We start from the raw sequence: 22,059 nt of genomic DNA on the forward strand, positions 1-22,059 counted from the left end.
CGTTTCAGAATGCTGTGTCAGGGTAAAACACAATTCTGTATTTCCCTAAGTACAGCACAGCTCTAAGCATCATTGTAGTTAGGTACTATTCTTCAAAATGTATTCTTTGGAAATACTGGCTTACAATTAAAAAAAAAAGTGTGACCACTTGTTAAAGCTAGGCTTAAATGATTTATATCACCAACCTGCAGATATTGTTGACCGAGTCTTCTGGACAATGGTGGTGGCATTTACAACGCAAGACCTTTGGACGAGGGGTGGGGGCTGTGCTCTCCCCATCCTCTTTCTTGGTGCCCACATTTAATTTTCCTGAACTTCGCAAAAGCATGTTATCATGGAAGTTTCCTGAAAGGAAGAAAGAGTGAGAGTTAAAGCAAATGCAGGGTAGCCAAAAAATAAAGTGAGAGTAAATAAGAAATGAAATACTCATGACTAAGGTTTAAACAAAAAAGAGAGGGTTTTCCACTTTATATTAAAAATATACCTTCCATGTATGTCTCATATTCTATTTATGTCCCAAATAAATACCCAGAATCCTCCCAGGATACTGCTTTATGTATCAAATTATAATACTTGTATTTAACGGAGTACAAGTTGCTCAATGAATCCATGTTTAAAGATTACTCTTTATGTTGATGCAAGGGGTAAATATTATCAAATCCATTTTTCAGATGAGAAAAATCAAGACTCACAAAGTTTAAATAAAGGATCTAGAATTTAAAATACAGATTGCTTGAAACCTAAAACTGTCTTTCTACCACATCACAAGGTTTCTGTATTTGACACACATCACATATTTTTTAAAAAGAAAATATCAGAAATATTTCCTTAAATAAAATCAGGTAGGAAAATAAAAACTTAGTAAATATCAAGATGTACTTTTAAAGATACATCTTCCCCATCAGCTTTTATACGTGAAGGTGCTGACATACTATTTAGTGATGTTCCTATTATCTTTGGTGGATGACAATATAGTAGATATGATTTTGTAGACAAAATTTCCTGGTTTTACAATCAACTAGAGTATACACTAGCTAGTTGTCCTTGGAAAACTTTATAAATAATCTTCCTGAACTTCATTTGCTTATCCTTTAAAATGAAGATAATTATAAACACCTACATTTGATGTCAAGGTTAGCAAACATATGTTACATAAAAGGGAAAATGCATTAATTGAAGTGTGTTTCAGGAATTGTGTTAAGAGCTCTCATATACACCATATCCCTCCATAACTATCACCTTAACCAATGTTCAATTTATAATGTTTCTCATAACACACCTAACTAGACTATAAATCAAATTTCAACAAAAATTATCTAAACCAAATACTGTGGGGCTCTGTTTTTAAATTGAAGTTATGTGTAAGAAGTGCCATAATATGCAATAGCTACAGTGTGATTTTTTTTTGAATCACGAATTAATTTCACCAGTTACATCACAGAATAAGAAATTTAGGGGAAAATAATCTAGGATGATTTCCTCAATTTCTAAGCTAATTAGTCAAATTCTTAGAGACTAGTAGTTGAAGTAAAAATTAATAAAATGACATTTATTAGAATCTCCTTCTAGCATTATTAACTCTGATATTTCATTACGTTTTTCAAACTTCCATTATGTGTACCTAACAAACATTTCTTTGCCAACTTAGTCTAGTAAAGGATGTTGACCAGTGGACATGTGAGGTATTTTAAACGTTTATAGACACTAGTATTGCTGTATGTATGAATGTGGCTATTTAACCAATGTGATTCTGCAACCTGTACACTTGGAAAAATGAGAAATTATACCCCATTTGATTCAAATGTATGATGTATCAAGATCATTGTATTGTCATGAGCAACTAATAATAATAAAAAAAAAAAGAATCCTTCCCTGTCCACAGTGCTTATGATTCTGGAAATCTCAGGTGAGTCAAGGAGAGAGCATATTCAATAAGATCCATTTGAGTTTGAGATAGCTGATGTGCAGACTCCATGTTGGGAAACCCTAGGCTAGATTAAGCAAAGACTATTTGTTAAATCCAATCACACATTAATCTCAATAGGTGTATATTATTTCTGTACAACAGAAAAAGAAAAGTTAAACACAGTACCTGTTAGTACTTCATTTTATAAGCCATTTGTTACAAGTTTGTTCAGGAGGAATGTCAGTAAGCTTGTGATCCAGGTGGTGTGTGGGTATGTCACTATATTACCCTGTCCCAAGGCTCCTTTCTTTTAAATCTGGTTCTCAACCTTACTAACTTGATGACCTGAATTGCCTGAAGGGATAAAGTGATGAAAACGGGGTATTTAACTGCATTCTACTTCCCTCCATACCAGGCTGTCTTTGAAGTTTAAAAATAAAATAATAAAAATTTATTTATTATGCAAATATCTACTTAAGGAACATGTATTGGGTGCATACCACTTCCCCAGAAACAACCTGAGTTACTGTGATGAATACAGCATCCACTGAATTTCCCATCTTCTGGGAAAAGTCGTTAAATGAAATGTGTGACACTGAATGGTCTAAAGTAGAAAAGGAAACCTCTTCATCTGATTGGAAATAAGACATCATTTTGGGAGAAACAGTTTAAGAGAAGATTGACAATTTTCTAACATCATCAATCTATTTAAAGAGTGGTATAAAATTTAGCTAGAAGATTCCTTGCAGTATTGCTTATCACAATCCATGCTTACCACAGTAAGGGATTAGTTACATCTCTGAAATGAGATGGCTTTATAGCCATTAAAATGTTGAAACAGAATTAAGTATACTCATTGACAAGAAAAAAAATGGTAGAATATAATGTTTAGTGAAAAGAGTGGATTATGGAGTAGTCTAGTTATGGAATCCTCCTACAATAAGAGGAAAATGGGCTAGACAGAAACCTACAAAATCAGAGATCAAGAAGGAGGAGACACCAGAAATAAAAGCTGGGGGAGCAGAAGGACCAACAATGGCTGATTCAACAAAGCCAAGAAAACAGATTCCTTCAACAAAGGAGGGGAGAAGCTGAGAAGCAGCGTAAGTTTACCAGACAACTCCCCAAAGAATCTAGAAGTGGCACTGTGAGAAAGGAAGGTGAAGGAGATAATGAAAACAGGAGGCTAAAAATCTATTTTTCTACATAGAGCTTGGATACCCCTCCCTACTCCCTACAGGCTAGTAATTTGTCTTCCTCACCCCTGCAGAGGACTGGAAGGGTAACATGTATGTCACATCATTGAGACACCTTCCTTATTTTCCTTTTCCACCAATGCAGGTCAGGGACTATGGGAAATCAAGCACAGAGAAGGGCAGGTGCCCCACCTTACTGCAGGCTCATGGGTTACATGCATGCACCGGACACTACTGCCTCCCATCCTCCTCCCCACCATGGCTTCCAGAACTCAGTGCATGTGGCTTATGCCTTCTTCCCTAGGGAACTGGGCCAGGGACAAACAAAAAGCTGAAGATGGAGAAACTGAGGGTTTCTCAGTGAATCTGTGTAATCCTACAGGGAGGCATTCTAGTGACAAGCACAAGAGCTTCCAGGAAACTCTTCTAGTAACATATATGTATACATCTTCCAGTGCTCTGCTCTCCTATGCATGAGCCACTAATTCATAGTCACTTAAGTATCTCAAGAATGCCTCAAACATCAAACACTGAAAATAAAACTAAAGCATAGAGAAATCCACTTCCACTTGGAAAAAATAGATCACTGAAAGAAAGAAAATAAAAACTTTAGAAAAACAAAGTTTTGTATCTGCCAGGCATAGTGGCCTATAATCTCAGCATCTCGGGAGACTGAGGCAGAAGGATCTCAAGTTCAAAGCTGGCCTCAGCAACAGTGAGGTGCTAAGCAACTCAGCAAAACCCTGTCTCTAAATAAAATACAAAATAGGGATAGGGATGTGGCTCAGCGGTTGAGTGCCCCTGAGTTCAATCCTCAGCAACTCCCCACCCCCCAAAAAATATTGTATAAATCAAGAGCTCAGATGAGTGAAAAAATAAATGGTAAGAAATATCTAATAGAGCAAAACATATAGGAAAAGGTTTAAGTAACTTAGAGCATCAATTCAGGAAATTCAGCATATAAATAATATTAACTCTCTTGAGACTTGAGAAAACAGAGAAGACTTATATATGTATCATAAGTCATGAAAAGTCCCATAAATGAAAACTATGAATTTCTAATTTGAAAAGACCCATGAAGCTTAAGAATAGACACATCAAATGTGCCATTGTAAACTTCCCTAACACTGGAGACGAAAGAAAACCCTAAGTTTTTACAGAGACAGAAGCAAGGGAAAAAAGAGAGAAAGACAAAGGATAAGTATGGCAAGCTGGATGTGGTGGGGCACGCCTATAATCCTAGCTACTTGGGACACTAAGACAAGAGGATCTGCAAGTTTGAAATCAGTCTCAGAAACTCAGTGAGACCCTGTCTGAAAATTAAAAACTAAAAATGGATGAGAAAATAGCTCAGAGGTAGAGCACCCTTGGGTTCAATCTTCATTACCATAAAAAAAATAATTAAGCATGGCACTGAACTTCCCACAGTAAAACCAAAAACTAGAATAAAATGACACATACATGAGACATCATTTAAGTCTGATGAAGGAGATGCTCCATCAAAATAAGAACATAAATTTTTAAAAAGAAGAATTAATGAATTAATAGGTTCCTGCTAATGACAGTTCCAACCTACGAGGAAGGTGAAGCATACCCCCCAAAATAATGGTACACATGCATAATAAGATAAGACCCAAAGTCTCATTGAGAACTGGTCAAAAGAATCTGGAAGGGCAATCTGCACATTGTTGAAATTAATAGAATCAACTTTGCATTTTAAATCCAAATTGAGTGTTCAGAAATTAATTTTTGATGGAAACATAGGACACCAAAGAAATAAATATTTTACCCTACGTGGCAGAGAATAGAAATATATATACATACAGTGAGTATGATTTTAAAAAAGAACTAAACCCTCATCTTTATTGTGAAAGTCAAAGGTTAAGCCTAAAATTAAATAGCTAAAAGGCAGCAGTACACATCTTAATTCAGAGATAATAAGGAAAAATACAAAAAAGACAAAATGAGAAAAGTCATAGATGAAGTTGCTACTAGAGAGGGAGAGATTGGGATGATTTTTTTAAAATAATAAGTCTGTTTAAATTATGTTAAAACAAGCAAAACAGATTTTGAAATAACATATCTAATATAGGCTCACTGAAGCCTGTATTAGAGGGGGGAGGATTCATGTCATTATACAGACAATCACAAAGTACACAAAGGTCCTACTTCTTACAGAAAAATTAGCTCTGTGATCATTTTACATCATGAAATTTCAGTTTGCATTCAAAGGGGCTTTAACTCCTGTTTCTATATCTGCCTAAATCTATGGACTTGCAAATTTGAACAAATAACACTTAGGCAATTTGAAAATGCATTTAAATTGCTCTATCAGTTCAAAACAGGGAAAAAATTAAATTTGTCTCATATTCTGATATGGAATGAAGAACATCAATGACAACGGAAAAAGCAAGATACCAAAAAAGATCACCAAGCCAAAAAGAAGGAACTTGTCCAGCTTTTCTTTGTCACCACCTGCCAATGAGTGTGGCTTGATAGTAATACTAAATCCACTGATGGTTTACTACCCTGTTGTATGCAGGATGTACCCGAGCTTCATTGTTGGTAAATCCATGCAGCTCATTCTATTGATTACCAACAATCTATTTTACACAGGTTGAGCATCCCTAATCTGAAAGTCAAAAGCACTCCAACACCTGAAACTTTTTGAGTGCCAATATGATGCCGCAAATCTGGTGGTTCAATGTATACAAACTTCATTACCTTCAGGTTATGGGTATAAGGTATAAGTGAAACATAAAAGAATTTTGTGTTTAGACTTAGGTCCCAGCCCCAAGATATCTCATTATGCATATGCAATTATTTCAAAATCTGAAAAAAATGTGAAATCCATAACACTTCTATATCCCCAAATATCTCGAATAAGGTATATTCAACCTGTAATATTTTATAGAATATCCTAGGTTAGCTCGTTCAGTTATTAAGGAAAAACATGTGAGTCTGGTAACTTCAGGCAACCTTTAAAGCAAAATATTGCATTTCAAATGCTGGAAAATCAGGTAAGAACCACCTTTCATATAAATATGAAGATGTTTATTACTTCTAGCCTTTCTAAAAATACGTAACATTTTAATATGCAAGCAGACTATATGCTATTTTGCCAGAAACACATTCACAGAAACAAAAGGGTAAAGCTATTGCAGGATCATATGAGAGACACCACTTCCATAAACTGAGGTTAACAGACAACAACCTAATGAAGTGAATAAGGAAAAGTTGAGAGATGATGACTGCTTTTCATTAAACATTATATAAAATGCAAATATGGGTAAGGTAGAGAGCTCCTCACCTGCTCTTGTCAAAAAAAATCAAATAAAGGAAATAATTCACATATAAGCAAGCAATTGTTGTTTATTAATATAAATGTAGTCAATTCCCTATGAATAAATATCACTATCAAACAAATCACAATACTTCCAATTGCCAGATAAAAGTAACTGATAATCTGGAGGTTAACAGAGAGAAGGCAGCGGATAAAAGGAAGAGAAGAAAAAGCAAAGTGAACAGACATAGTTAGATTCATTTTAAACACTAAGAACACTAAAAAAAGAAAGACTAAAAAAAAAAAAGTTCCAGTGTCCATTCATGTTGGAAAAAAGGGGCCAATGTCATAACTATGGAAAGGGACTTGCAGAAGGATCACTAGCTGATGTCAAGTTCTTTTTTTTAAAATTTATTTCTTACAAACATGAAAATAGTGGAGTGCATTACATTCATAATTATCCATTCACAGCACAATTTTTGTAACTCTGTATATAAAGTATGTTCATGCCAAATCATGCCAGTATACATGAGCTCTCATATACTTTTTTCTTTTTGCATTACAATTCTTAACACACCTTTATACCACACAGATGTCAAGTTCTACTGAACTTGTACAAAGTCCAGCCTCATGGACACAAACTGGGTATTTTAGACTAGTAACAAGACATTAAAAAGGCAACTGTATACATATATAAAGAATGATCATTTTAATAAAAATTTAGTCCATGATGCTGAAATAAATAGAAGATAAGCAATGAGAGAAATACAAATCAAAACTACTCTAAGATTTCGTCTCACTCCAGACAGAATGGCAGCTATTAAGAATACAAACAACAATCAGTGTTGGCAAAGATGTGGGGAGAAAGGCACACTCATACATTGCTGGTGGGACTGCAAATTGGTACAGCCAATATGGAAAGCAGTATGGAGATTCCTTGGAAAACTTGGAATGGAACCACCATTTGACCCAGCTATCCCACTCTTAGGTCTACACCCAAAGGACTTAAAAACAGCATACTATAGTGACGCAGCCATATCAATGTTTATAGCAGCACAATTCACAATAGCTAAATTGTGGAACCAAACTAGATGGCCTTCAGTAGATGAACAGATAAAGAAATTGTGGTATATATACACAATGGAATATTACTCAGCATTAAAAGAGACTAAAATCATGGCATTTGCAGGTAAGTGGATGAAGTTGGAGAATATCATGCTAAGTGAAGTAAGCCAATCCCCAAATGCCAAAAGTTTTCTCCAATATGAGGATGCTGATCTATAATGGGGATGAGGAGGGGAGCATGGGGGAATGGAGAAACTTTAGATAGGGAAAAGGGGAGGGAGGAAAGGGAGAAGAAACGGGGATAGGAACGATGGTGAAATGAGATAGACATCATTACCCCAAGTACATGTATGAAGACACGAGTGATATGATTCTACTTTGAGCACAGCCAGAGTCATAAAAAAATTGTGCTTTATATGTGTACTATGAATTGAAATGCATTCTGCTGTCATATATAACAAATTATAATAAATTTTTAAAAAAATATATGTACTTATATTAAATGAACATCTAGATGAAGATTATGAAAACCACATATCAGAATATATGTCACTTTTTATCACTAGTATCCCTCTTTTAGAAACAGAAGAAATGCAGAAATCTAAAGAGATAATTAAAAGTTTGATTTAGATAGCTCATATAAGGTAAGACCTTTATTAATTCTCATTTTATTTTATTGTTTTAAAGTTGTATGTAAAAGAAAATAACCATTGATGAAAAGGTAGAAGGTACATAAACCTTAAAGAAACATTGAGTATAATTTAATATATTGTATTTACTAAATCAAGCAAAAAATCTTAAATTTTTTTCACCAAGGAAAGCTAGATAGTGAACAGTTTCTACCTAATTGCTATGCAAATTCCAATAAAATTTCTTCCCAATAACATTCCAGTTATTTTTTCATACACAGCTTGCCTAGAAATTTTATAGGAATAAATATTACACTAAACAGATCATTCTTTTATACCCCATTTTACTTCTGTTTCCTTTCTCCCCCCACTTGTCTGCCCATCCCCCAGCCCTTTATAGTAACCTCTATTTAGCTTAATAGTTTGAATTTAGACATTCTGAGTATGTGGTTAGCATAGTGGGTTACAGTGTGGTTAAACCAGGTAGCTAACTATCCAAATTGCCATGATAATAAAAGGCTTTTGAAAATAAATCTAAAATTAGTACTCAATTTTGAGAGGACCACTAGATTTTAGGAGTACAACTGAACTGAAGAATCAAATTTATGACATATAGTTTGGTGTTAGTATATCATGATTAAGTTACATTCCTTATGATTCTCCAGTATAAGAGAGAGAATAGATTTTTAGTCAAATTCATCAAAGTTCATGAAATAACATTAATAATCAGCATAGATCTAACTGTGACTTCCATTTAAGTACAACAGTTAAACTATTTTTTTGCATATAATTTCTTTAAAATGTTAGTTTTATACATAGTTTCAGTTATGTACACATTTTCTATGGAATCTCTTCTAAAAATAAGGCAGAAATATATAAAGTTCTTTAGAGTGTTAATTTGGAAATGGATAATGACTAGCCAGAAGCTTTGTACAAACAAAATAAACTCATTCACTGATGTATATACTTAATAAATCAGTTATTTAAAATATTTCTGTATCATTTTATATTATTGTATACTCTTCCATATGATTTTTATAAAAAAATGAAACATTACTTTCACAGAAAAACTGAAAGACACAAAAGTAAATGAAAAATTCACAATATTAAAAACTATGGGTACAATTTTATAACAATCAAATTTTGTTTTCAATATTCATCCATTATAATCTAAAGTATGTTTCTGCCATGCTTTAATTATTTTGTTCTCAGTAACATTCTTAAAAATACCATAAATAAAACATTTTAAATGTGTGATATAAAGGATTGTCTTTAGGTCATACATAGTGAAGAAAATATCAGAACTCACTCTCACATGAAAATATAGAGAGAATAATCTCTATGAATAATATAGACAATCCAAGTAAAATTAAATCTCAACATATTTTTATACTTAAAAATGGATATCGTTCTTAAAATTTATTGAAAAGTGACATGTGATCATTTTTGTCATAGGGTTTCCTAATAATCTATTTTTCTTTTGACTTTTTTTTTTTTAATTCTCTGTCTTAAAACTCCAAAATTTTGTTTGTTTCCACTGTTCAGTGACATCCACACTAGAGGGCAGGCAGGAGCAAGAAAAGAAATTGAAATTCCAATCACAGAAGTTTGTACTTTCTCTTGAGTAAAGAGGTCAGCAAGAAAAAAAAAAAAATTAAGTGCTGAATTGTTGAACTTTGGGAATGATCCATCCTAGCCCTACACACATGCTTACAACAACAAATAATGTTATCAATGCTCATTTCCCTTCTCAATCAAATGTAATTTAAATACCTACACTGATTTTACTTAAGAGTATTTTATACAGGGATAAAACCAGAATCAGAGCTTTAAAAAAATGCTAATTTTTAAAATAATGCTTAGTGATATACAATAGTGAATTTATATAGGTAATTGATTTTTATATACAAACTTGACTCATTTTGCTCAGATTTAAATGATAAATTTCAAAAGGTCTGACCTTCATTTTCATTTCAAAATTCTTTCCTTATACTCAGACATTTTCAAATAAATGATTTTCTATGTTGTTGGCAGCAAAAACTTAGGTGAAAAAAAATATATGTATATACATGTACTTGTGTGTATATGTATGTACACATATTGTGTGTATACAAATAGAGGCACATATATACACAAATAAACAACATGGAACCATCATTAATAAAAATTGGGGAATACATGTTTAGATCTACTTCTCTTCTTCTTATCCTATTCCTGATTCTCATCTTCCTCTTCCATTCCCTTTTCTTTTATTTCACTTCACTTCCTTTTACTCTCCCTTCCTCTCTAGATTCATCACTGTGAGGAAAGTGTCTATAAATATAAAGCTTTTTGACTTAAGAAATATTTCAAGTTTATTCAAGGACGACTATTACACTGTCATTGAATTTTTTCCTTCCTGTGGTATGCTGACTTTTTAAGAAAATAATAACTAAATATATCTATATTACATGATGGTCCAGAATACCTGAGAGTGACCTCAATGAAATAATCTCCCTGATAAGACAAATCAGCTACATGTGGAACATGGTGAGACTAACTATGCAGAGAAACCAAAAACTAGTATGTGAAAACAATAAAACAGACATCACAACATCACATCTAATCATCAAATGTTTAAGTCATAGATAGGATGGCCTAAGAGGGAAAATTACTTTGGTAGGCAGAAATCAATTCATATATTTTATGGAAAACATAACCACCAAAGCCAAGGAAACTGCCAGTTTTTCATTTCAACTAGACTGTTAACACTGAATAGACTAAGGAAAACATATTCGTTTTTAAATGGAAGAGACATGATGGTTTTGTGATAAAAGTAGAGTTTTATCATAAAATATTTATACATGTTTCTAGTCAGAGGCAATTGTTTCTTTTCCCCATGCACATCCACACTACCAAATCCCTCAGATTATGCTGAATAATCATATTTTCCGATAAAATCCTGCCAAGAGACCCCAAAACATCTAGATTAAAAAAAATGAAAGCTTCAAATGCTCAAATATTTTATTTTATTTGTGATGCCATATTATGGCTTAATCAAATCATGAAAAGATTAAATATTAGATAAATGTCAACAAATAACATATGCATTAATATTTATTTGTTTTCCAGGTAACCCATACAGATATTAAACTTGGCTAAGCATAGTTAATTATGGCAGTAATTAAAGTTTTGGACATCACAGTCATACTCTCAAAAAATTAAAACAATAGCTAGCCTTTCCCTTAATTTTTATCATGCCTTTGAATTTAGACAAGCTTGACCAAAATGTTTATTTAATTAAAATACTTCTAAAACTACTCTAAAATACTTCTAAAACTACTTTAAAATAGAAAAAACCTTGTAAGTAATCAGGATGTTTGAAAATATACTTAAAAATCAAACTGAATCCATACTTACAAGTCAACATAATCGCAACTGATAGGATGATTAAAATTTTAAAACGTCTCTATATTTTAAAATATTTAATGTGTCAGTTCAGGTACACATTGTTGGAAAGAAACTGAAACATGGTCTTTTTGACAATGATGTCAAAGAATCAACTAGAACTTGACAGACTTCCAAGCCAGGAGCTATGGTTTTATTCGGTGGCGTTTCTATCAGTGGTCTGCTTCACAGAGTTCTGAAGCTAATCGAAGTGATGTTCAACTTGCCACCACAACAAAATTTGCTCTGCAGCTTTGCAAAGCATTCTCAGGACACCATGATGTGTAAAACTACTTTGAACAGATCCATATATAAAGAAGATAAGTAACAAAAAAGCTAGACAGATCAGAAGCTAAAGCAGCATGTTCAAGCTATTCTTTTTCCCCAAAGAAAAAACCTGGAAAGTATTTAGGATCTCTGTTTCTAATCCTGAGTGTATCCTCAATAGGATAATTGCTAAAGGACACCTTAGATATGCTGCACATTGACCTAAAACATATATTGTTATTTAAAGTGCTTAAATATTTGCATTATTAAAATATAGTGTGTAATTATGTGTACATACATTTTGAACTAAACTTTGAATATACTAATGTCAACTACTATCATCATCAATGAGTTTAAAGGACTATCTCTGCTCAAACATCAGGGAATAATGATTCCAGAAACAATGAATTTTAAAAATTTGAATACCAGAAAGCCATTACAGAATTTTAAGAGAAAGCTTGAAACTAAAGAAAATTGTTGAAAACCTGCATCGCTATCCATTGGATATTGTTTATGAATTTGTTATGTTCCATAGAAATGTTTCCTTAAGATCTATACTCAAAATGATAATAATTACTAAAATGCACTTGCTATCATTTCTCCAAGTATATGCTTTATCTTGCTAATGTAATTTTATAACCTTCTTTATCAAAAGTAAATGATTCAGTCACTATATTTTCAAAATCTTCATATGATCCAATACTTATACTTTAAAAAATAATTTCACAGTTTTTAAAACTCATATTTGAAAGCATGAAACTTTGACTTAAATAATCTATGAATTAAGAGTTGAATGCCATAGAGAGTCAAAGAACTTTATAATGTCAAAACACTAGAATAATTAGATGGAGCCACAACAATTTTAACCATGACAGTGCTGGAAAATTCACAGGGGCAAACACAGTCATGCAACACCCATGCTACAGAAGTTAAAATAATACATGTAAAATAAAACTTCACTTGTTTAAGCATAGTCTACGTTATATGCATTGGAATGACAGTTCAGTTAAGCTGCATTTTCTTGTCATCTGATTTTTGTGCATAAAATTTGTAAAGCCCCCAAATTGTTATATTCCCTATGCCAAGAAAGTCTAAGTTCAAAAAGCTTTTTCTTGTGCCAGAATTGGCTTTACAGATCTTGCTTATGTTTCTAAGATGGTAAGCGTCTCCCACTACTCACTTTTGATTTCTGCACGCTTGATATATCGTTGCCAGGTTCCCTGGGAAGACAGACATGAGGAGGAGGCACAGAATTGCTAGGACTTCCCACTAAAAAGCCCAGCACCAGCACCGTAGGCAGCACTAATCCTGCACCTGTGATGTGTTATTCAGCAGTTAGGAAATGCAGTCCAGACTGCGGTTGCCTAATACAGCTCAGCTGTTTTTCTCAGTACTCCTTTGATTATAAGCTGGCAAGAGAGATTATTCCGGTCAAGCATTGAACTGTGTTCAGGATCCATGGCATATGACAGTGGAAAGGTAAAAGAGACAAGAAAACTTGGAATAGGAGAAGAAAGCAAAGAAGAGAGGCCATTGACCACAGTATATTATGTAACATTCCCAGATGGTTAAAAGCTGCCTCTGATGATATGCAAGGCAGGAAAAAGTTCAGAATTTATCACTTAAACATCTAGAACCTATTTTTTTACATGTCTTTTCGACCTTCAGAATGGTATTTCAAAATGCACTATCTTAAACTTATTTTAAGCACAATTTCACAATTGATAAGCAACACAAGCAGTTAAACATCTTTCTTCAAAGAGGTTTACCTTTACTATGTATGTCAAATTCCTTTTATAATCTGCAACCTTTCAAAATGGTGGGAAAATTGAATACCAAATCATTGCCATTAGTTCAATCTTTTCATCAAATTTAATGTATAATTTGGACTGACTCACTAAAAATTTTATATACTGTTCATATTTGAGACAACTGTCCTTTTGATCATGTGTGGATAAACCAAAATGAAATGTTTATTATAACCACCATAAAATTGTTAATAAGTCTAAATCAATTTAAGAAATACTTATCATGCACAGGCTGCCTGAAAAGCACCACAGGCTCAAAGAGAGGAGAAATAGCCACTATGCACACACAGCTTAAAGTTTACTTGGAGAGTAGCACTGAAGTAACTAATTTTGCTGTTCCTTTGTCATAAGAAGGATGCTGACTATTCACTCACACCAAACTTGAACTCTGTTTCCTCTTATGGTCTATATAGAAGCAAAACCATTTGTCCCAACACTAGAGTCTGCCAACTTTAAACTACCTAAAACTTAGAAAAAAAATGTCCTTTCCTAATAGCAGATGGTTAAAAAACAAATGTTTGTTTTATGCACAAAAAGAGCTTGAAATAAAGAGATTTTGTCAATTTTGAAAGCTAAATATAATTTAAATATACTTAAGGGATATGTTTAACATTTGTTATTTTTGCTTTGTTGCTCAGATACTAATTATAGTACTTGCTAAACCAAGCTGTGTCTAAAGGCTTTTTATTAGAGGGAAAAAAACCTGAATCTATACATAGGATTTATATTAGGAGAAATAGGGTGAAAAGAAATTTCAGAATTTGACAAGTTTTTAATAGTTTTACCTTACATTCAGATGCCAGTGTTAGAACTAATACTATATTTAGAGTTCCAAGTAACACTCTGAGACCAACTGAAGGAAGGCCAATATTTAGGAGGCATGCCACAAATGTTATATTGGTTTCCTCCTAACTCTTCCCATTAATCCAGTTTGTGCATCCAAGGTAAAATAAAGTGAATGAATTAGGTCATGGATATGTGTAAGACTACGATACATAGTTTTGACCATTTTCCCTTAATTATACTAAGTTACCATTAAAATGGTGCCCAACTCTGAATCACCATCAACTTTGCTCTCATTTGCAGGAAGACGGCCAAAGGACAATCATGTTGGGTTCTGAGCAGAAGAGAAACGAGGAGCAATCTGAATTGAAAATATGTTTTTATAACAATTGTGTTATCTTCAATCTGGGTATGGCACACACAGGAACATTCTGGCCTGATGCTGCCCAAGCTGTCCTTCTTTTGATAAAGAAATGGCTTAGTTTTCAAAACATTTTCCAAAAGCACTTTGGTTTTTAACTCCTACTAGCTTCTGTAGTCCAGTCTCTAAAAGTCTCACGGATTTTACCTTTCATTTTCTTTCTTTATATTCCTTTATTCATGCCAATAATGTTTTCATTCACACCTTCTATAGTAAGATCATAATGTTTCCTTATTACTTTTTAAAATAATTATCAGCATGGACTCTCAGAATAAATAACCAACCACCAAATAAAAATAAAAACCAAAACCCACTAAAAGACTGACTCTAAAATGCAATATGAAAAATAATTACCCCTCACAATTCCATCACAAATTTCTGTATTTTGAATCATAAGGCAGATGTGTGTATGTCACACTTTTCATCCTGAAATACTGTGATAAATTGAGTATATAATCCTAAATTTCAATATCAGAGTAAGAAGAGAGGAAATACATATACATTGTATTTTAAATATCCAAAATGCTCCCAAACAATCACTATACTAGCAAGGGGCAAAGTGATATCTTCAATGGCCACTTCACTCAGAAAGTTTTCCATATTCACAATGAACGTACAAGATCAAACAAGATATTTTGCCAAAATTAGCTGGCATTTCAGCTAAAAAGAAACTCTTTCCTATAATAACCTACAGAATGCACTATTCTTCTACAGTCAAACAGTAGAAGTTGGTAAACTTCTCAGTTTTAGTTTATTGTCATTAAGCCTGTTGATCCCTCCCCTGCTGAAAGAGATTTTTTTTTCCTCTAAGTAAGACTATGATAATCTTTCAGAATTTAAAGGATCCATTTATGATAAATGAATAGTTAACAATTATTTATTTTATTTTGTCCATCTTGAGAAATACAAATATTTATGTTCATCATTTAAACCGTGGTACGTACTTAGAAGTAACATGAAAATTTCCTAGTGGCTTCTATTCTCTATCATTAAGTCAAAAAGCATGAAAAGTTTTGAAACTGTGCTAATTACTAAATAGACAATCTGAAATAAAGCAAATCTCTCTAACAGGTCCTGCCTACATATTCCTCACTCCAGTTCTTAGGACACAGCTTTTGTTCATGCTAAAATCATGGGCCAGGACATATTCCCATTCCCATTTCACACCAATCAGTAAGGAGAAAAATCCTGGTCCAATAGGAACCACTGCAAACAATCCACTGACCCCAGCTGTGCCAGGCTCTTGCCTCTGGAGTTCAGCGTCTCCTCACCAGCAGGAAAGTATAAGCAGAGAGATCATTAGTTCTGACAGGGAGACTCTAGCTGATAATGTCGACCCACTTCAGGAGCTATTCCACTATAAACAGTGTGCTGAAAGCCATTTATCTGCATTTTAGAATAAACACCAGGAACTATTCAATTAAATAGATCACAAGAAACACACTGTTGATGCCAAACCAACTGAAGCTTAATTTTGAAAAGAAAAATCTGTAACTATAATAAAAATCAATGTGGGATGCCAATGATGCTAAAATGTAAAAATACTCAATATTTTATAAGATATGACATATTTTAAAAGACCAATTCACTTACTGAAGTTACTGCAGAGTAATTTGAAGTTTGAAATAAATTTACTGAAATTTGAGCAAATACATGTTATCAAGGAAAGCTTTAGCTATCACTATGTAAAAAGTGAAATTGAACTGGGTCAGCTTTCTTTCGGACCTCTATTCCTATACACAAATAATTTACTATGAGAGAATTTCTAAATGACTAGATCAAAAACAAAATCCTATGAGTGCTGTTCTATACCTTATAGTAAATGCACATATATATATGTACATTCATATAAATAAGGATATATATGGATATATATAAATGGATATGTATATACATATCCATTTATCTATAGTACTTTAAAATGCTTCAAGAAAATATACTATAAAATTTAAATATATCATGGAAACTTGGAGAATCTTTATTCCACAAGTGATAAGAAGCAGAGTAGTTGGAAGGGAACTTGGGGAGGGAGGAGGGGACTGAATTAGAACAAATTATATTCCATGCTTTAAAATTATGTCAAAACAAATCCTATTGTTACATATAACTAAAAAGAACCAATTTAAAAACAAGAAATAAGCAAACTTACCAATGAAAAAGTAGTTTTCTGAGAAATAGCTTTATTTCTCACAGAGGAGTTGACTTACAGACACTATTTATGCAATTCTATTTGTATGTTCTTAAATAATCAAGATTTCATTTTTAGAGAGCCAAATGGAAAATTATTTGCAAATTTGCTAAAAATGTGATTTTATTTACCAAAGCGTGTAGAATTTTAGACAAATCATTTTGAGAATTAAAAAAGAAGCATATAACCCAGGCCTTTACTGCAAGCACCATATAGAGGCACAACACTATATTTAGAATGTATTTTTCTTACTTGTCAGAAAACAAATGAAAATCTGCTCTTTTTCACACTTCCAGATGTCAGAAGCTTTTCAAAACAATTTTGAGGTCAGAGAAGAGAACACACAGGTGTGCTTTATGTCAACTACTGAAAGTACCTACAAGTTATCCTGGAATTTGATCCCTCTACCAACACATTCTTGTGGGCATTACAAATGCTCCCTAAAGGAATATTACACTAATGCTGACTAATTTTTAAAAACATCCAAAATCTCATTAGACCTATTCCTTAGCAGCATTGTTCAAAAGCATCTCTGCTAATAACATCAAACTCACTACCACCTCTTAGCAAACCTTTAATGTTTTCTCCAATATCACCCCTTCTGTTCCATTTTCCTAACAATCCAACAAGCTGAACAATAAAACATACAACACCAACACATATGCGTTTTTGTCATATCATGAAAAACTATGGCAACCCACAAGAAAAATAAATAAATGTTAGATTATAAATAACAAACATTAAAAAAACAAATCTCATTAATGGCCACTGGTCTTGAGAAAAGCATTACGTATTTTGATTGCTAGTTTAACAGTCATGACCCAGAAAAATAGGAGTACTGTTTTGAGAGGTGAAAATACCCATATTTATGCTAAAAACAACAACAACCAAAAAAAAAAAAATCCTGTGTTGTTAGTCCTTTGAAATCTCTGCTAAATAAAAAGAGTAATATAAATGTGACATGTTCTCAATTTTGTTTTAAAAAAGGACAGGAAGAAAGTAATTCTTATTTGATGACAAGGTTCTCAGTCAAGTCCAGAAAATTTCTGCCCATCAGTAGAATGACCTAATAATCCTAGATTTCTTATTGTTATTTATTCATGACCCCCCCAAAATCATATCAGTTTAATCTTTAAAAATTCATCATTAGGGATGGGGTTGTGGCTCAGTGGTAGAGCCTAGCACTGTGGGGTGCTGGGTTCAATTCTCAGTACCACATAAAAATAAAATAAAGGTATTGTGTCCAACTACAACTAAAATAAATTTTTTTTAAAAAAATTCATCATTAATAACATTAATACCCATTCAAAATGTTTTGTATTTATATACCCTTCCTTTTTATACTCATACTCCACAAATATGTCCCATGAGGATCCACAAGTAACAAATTGTTACTCCCATAAACTTATCTCTACTTGACAAATATTCCTGCCATTTTACAAGCCTCAAAAAAATGTCTTATTATTGGACAAACCCTGCAGCTAATGATCAAAAATCTAGAAAATGTTTCCCTTTACCCTTTTCTAAGTAAATCACCAGTGCCTGAATACTCAGGCCCCTGAACGAAAACTAAATGTGAGGACAGGGTGTGCGGTGACACTCTACGCTTCTGCAGCAGTATCAATGGTGGCTGATAACTTTGCTTAAACACTTCATACCTACACACACCAGCGTCCTCAGTTTGATTTTTCTCCTCAGAAGCCTTCACTCACCCTTCACAATGTGTGGGAGGCGGATGGAAGGGAAATCTATTGAGTAATGTGCAGGATATGCCTTTTGGATCTGAGATCCTTTTTTGCCTCCTCCGTCATTTCTTGTCTCCCAACCCCTAACACTTTCTCAAAATTTTGAAATATTCTTCAAGATGCATGTGTCTCCTTTCTTCCCTGCCACTTGCACTGAGCAGCTAGGAAACACCAGGTGTGAAATGGCCCTGTGGCCCCCTCCACTCAACACTAATTCCTTCCTGGGAACCATCTTTCATCCCTGCTTGCTGCCTCAGGGGAGCTGCCCTGCCATTTGTTGCCGGATGCCATCTCTTCTCACACACCCAGATGCACAGCTTGGGCCACCGTCCCTCTCACAGAGGATGGTTTCTGCCTCATATGTCCTCTCCTGGTTTACGATCAAAGGGCAGTTTTCCCAGCCTCAATCAGCCCAACTGAAGAGGCATTTTAGGACAAAGAGAAAATGAGGGTATTGGGAAGAAAGGGTGAGAGATCCCTGAAAGGAAACCTGACAGGCTTATGCTTTGCCTGTTATATCAAAATGTAATAACTTATACACAAAACATGTAACCAGGCACCAACTCTTACAAAAGGCCAAGTCACACGTGTAACAGGATAACTAGACTCCAAACAGGTGTCAGAACTGTGATTCCTAGCCCCAGTTATGTTACTGACTTGGAAATCTTCTCGATGTCTTGTTTGGAAAACCAGCCCTGTGACGACTTACCAAACAAAGTTTAAGTAGTCAACATAGGTCATCAGGATATATTTGTTGAGGGAATACTGAGCAAACTCATGAGATCACTACAAAAGAGTTAACCATACCTGTCAAGATTAGAAACGAGTGTGAGGAAATGATCCCGAGTCAATACCGTATGTGGTACTGCCACACAGACAGGACCACGTTCCCTGCATGGATAACAGAGGGTGAAAATGGATGTTTCTAAAGAAAGGAATCACATGCAGAAAGAAGTGGTAGCTGTTCTGGTAATTTCAAAGTACATCAAAAGACTACCACCTCTACTTCCAACTCTATGCTTATCTCATAAAGGATTTGGAGAAAGTACATCTAACTGCCATTGTCTAAAACTATAACTAGTCAAGGATAGGAGAAATAAAAATAAACTAAATCTGCGTGGCCATGAGCACAGGAAATCATTCATACAATACATACAGATCATATATATATGTGTGTGTACATGTATGTATATATATATACATATGTGTGTGCATATATCCATATATATATGTATATATATATATATATATGAATGATACTGAGTATATATATAAAGATACATAGGTACATATACTTAAATATTAAATATTGATGTATACATGAATGCCCTGATTTCATCCATCTAATTTCAAGTAGATTTTAAGGCTGATTTGCATTATTTAAGGAATATTTCATACACATCAACTTGTTTATGCTTATGTGTTTGCATTAACGAGTTACTGATAAAGTAACTGGAAAGGAGACTACATTAGAGAAAGAAAACTGACATGTAAATTTCAAACTTAACATATTAGTCGGAAAATAACTTGCATTTCCTTTGAGCTTATTAGATACACAAAATATATTTAAACAATGATTCTATTTTACTGATACAACATATTTACTTGGTTATGTTTTTACTTTTACTTCATAAATTGGAAAAATATCTATAAAGAAACACAAAGGAATAAATAAATATCATAGAGTGATGACCCAAACCTTAACTCCATCCTCCATTAGGCTTTCTAGGTTGTGGGTAAAGAAAGCCAGCCTCAGAGTGCACCGTGCAGTAAGTACTAAGCCCTCATCTTTAGAAACCACTGGAAGATGGTGTGTGACCCTGTTAGCAGTCTTCTCTGAGGAAATGGGCTGACTGGCCCTATCATGTGCATTTTCCTGTTCAAAACATTTTCAGTTCCTTTTGCTTTTTAATTGAAAATATTATAACTCCTCCTATACCCTTTTAAAGTCACTTCAGCTAAACTTCTAACACTTCACAAGTTTCTAGGGTTTGAAAAAAAAAATTGAATACAAGTAAACCGGTAGCCACAGAAGGCTGTGATTGTTTACCATAACCTTTCTGTCGTCCTCCTAACTGGGTTTTGTGTTTCTGTTTTCAATGGCATCTGTGTGGGAGAGGAAGTATAGTTCTTCCCAAAGATGCTTGACTGCTTTCAGTTTCATTAAGGAAAAAAAAAAAAAAAAAACAGAAGGCTAATAAAGGAAGGAGAGAGAGCATTATGTTAAAAATATCCCCAGGTTTAAAGCAAGTTAGGGGTCATGCTGTTATATATGTGTACCCTGAAATACCTTATCATTAAAATGACAGTGTAAGGAGATAAATTCTCTAGTCTCGCCAGCATTTCCAATGTAAATTTCTGCTTTTCTTATAGGCATTTTTCCCTCAATCTGTACTATGAAAAATGGACAGTGAATATTATGTTAATAAAAATTGTGTGAGGCCCTGGGTTTAATCCCCAAAACTAAACAAATTAATTAAAAAATTAAGAATCTTAGTTTTGGCATTAATTATTAAAGTTATGTGATCTTAAAATAGTTCTTAATTTCCTTTGATCTGAAATATTTCATGGCAACAGTACTTATACTTCATAGAATTTTGGAGAAGATTAAATGAGAATTAACCATTTACCTATTTCAATTTAGCATTTTAGAAACTAAAACTGAACAGTTTTAACACATGTTTAATGTATTTTAAATAGTATATTCATTATACTTGAACATATTTTCAAAAAACAGTGGCACATCTACATTTTTGCAAATCTATTTAATGTCTAACTCAACAGAAGAAGCTGAATATCTGCTTCTGCACTTAATCTGTCAAAATAAGCTGCTTTGGTTGACATATATAGAATATAAGGCCTGAGACCCAGTATGGTAGTACTTACCTGTAATCCCAGCAACTCAGGAGGCTAAAGCAAGGGCATCACAAGTTCGAGGCCAACCTGGGCAACTTAGTAAGACCCTGTTCCAAAATTAACTAATTTTTTCAATTAGAGAGATGTAGCCCAGTGGCAAAATGATGGAAAAGGAGGATATTTTAATAGCCTTTCCACATAATAGTGGTTATTCTTTAATACATTAAAACATTAAATACAATAAAATTCTTTAAGACTTTAGAAGTATACAAATGACATTCTCTTAAAAGTTAGTTACGATGTAGGATTGAAACCTGTATGAATGAAATTTTCATATTCTGATAAACTACAAAACCTGCTGCCAATCATGTATTTTGAATGGATCTTTCACCTATGCATAAATATAAAACACCATGCCTTGTCACCTGGAAAAAAAATTGGTTCACTGAGTTATGCAGACAAATTGTGTGAATATAAGCTTTCCAA

General features: G+C 33.5%; 1 protein-coding gene across 9 annotated transcripts in view; it reads right to left on the reverse strand.

Moving 5' to 3' along the window:
• Positions 1–22,059, reverse strand: part of BMPR1B (bone morphogenetic protein receptor type 1B) — a 370,882-nt gene that overhangs the window by 44,740 nt on the left and 304,083 nt on the right. For 8 of the 9 annotated variants that reach the window (XM_081303652.1, XM_081303655.1, XM_081303651.1 and 5 more), the window contains one exon: positions 186–345. In XM_081303652.1, the coding sequence (XP_081159778.1) occupies positions 186–328 (143 nt within the window). In that variant the 5' untranslated portion in view covers positions 329–345. Of the gene's footprint in view, positions 1–185; positions 346–12,952; positions 12,974–22,059 lie in introns of those variants that run through there. The other variant, XM_081303658.1, reaches the window with a different exon arrangement.

Source organism: Spermophilus citellus (assembly GCF_964194105.1).
Source record: "Spermophilus citellus genome assembly, chromosome: 8".
In the NCBI taxonomy this organism is placed as follows: Eukaryota; Metazoa; Chordata; class Mammalia; order Rodentia; family Sciuridae; genus Spermophilus; species Spermophilus citellus.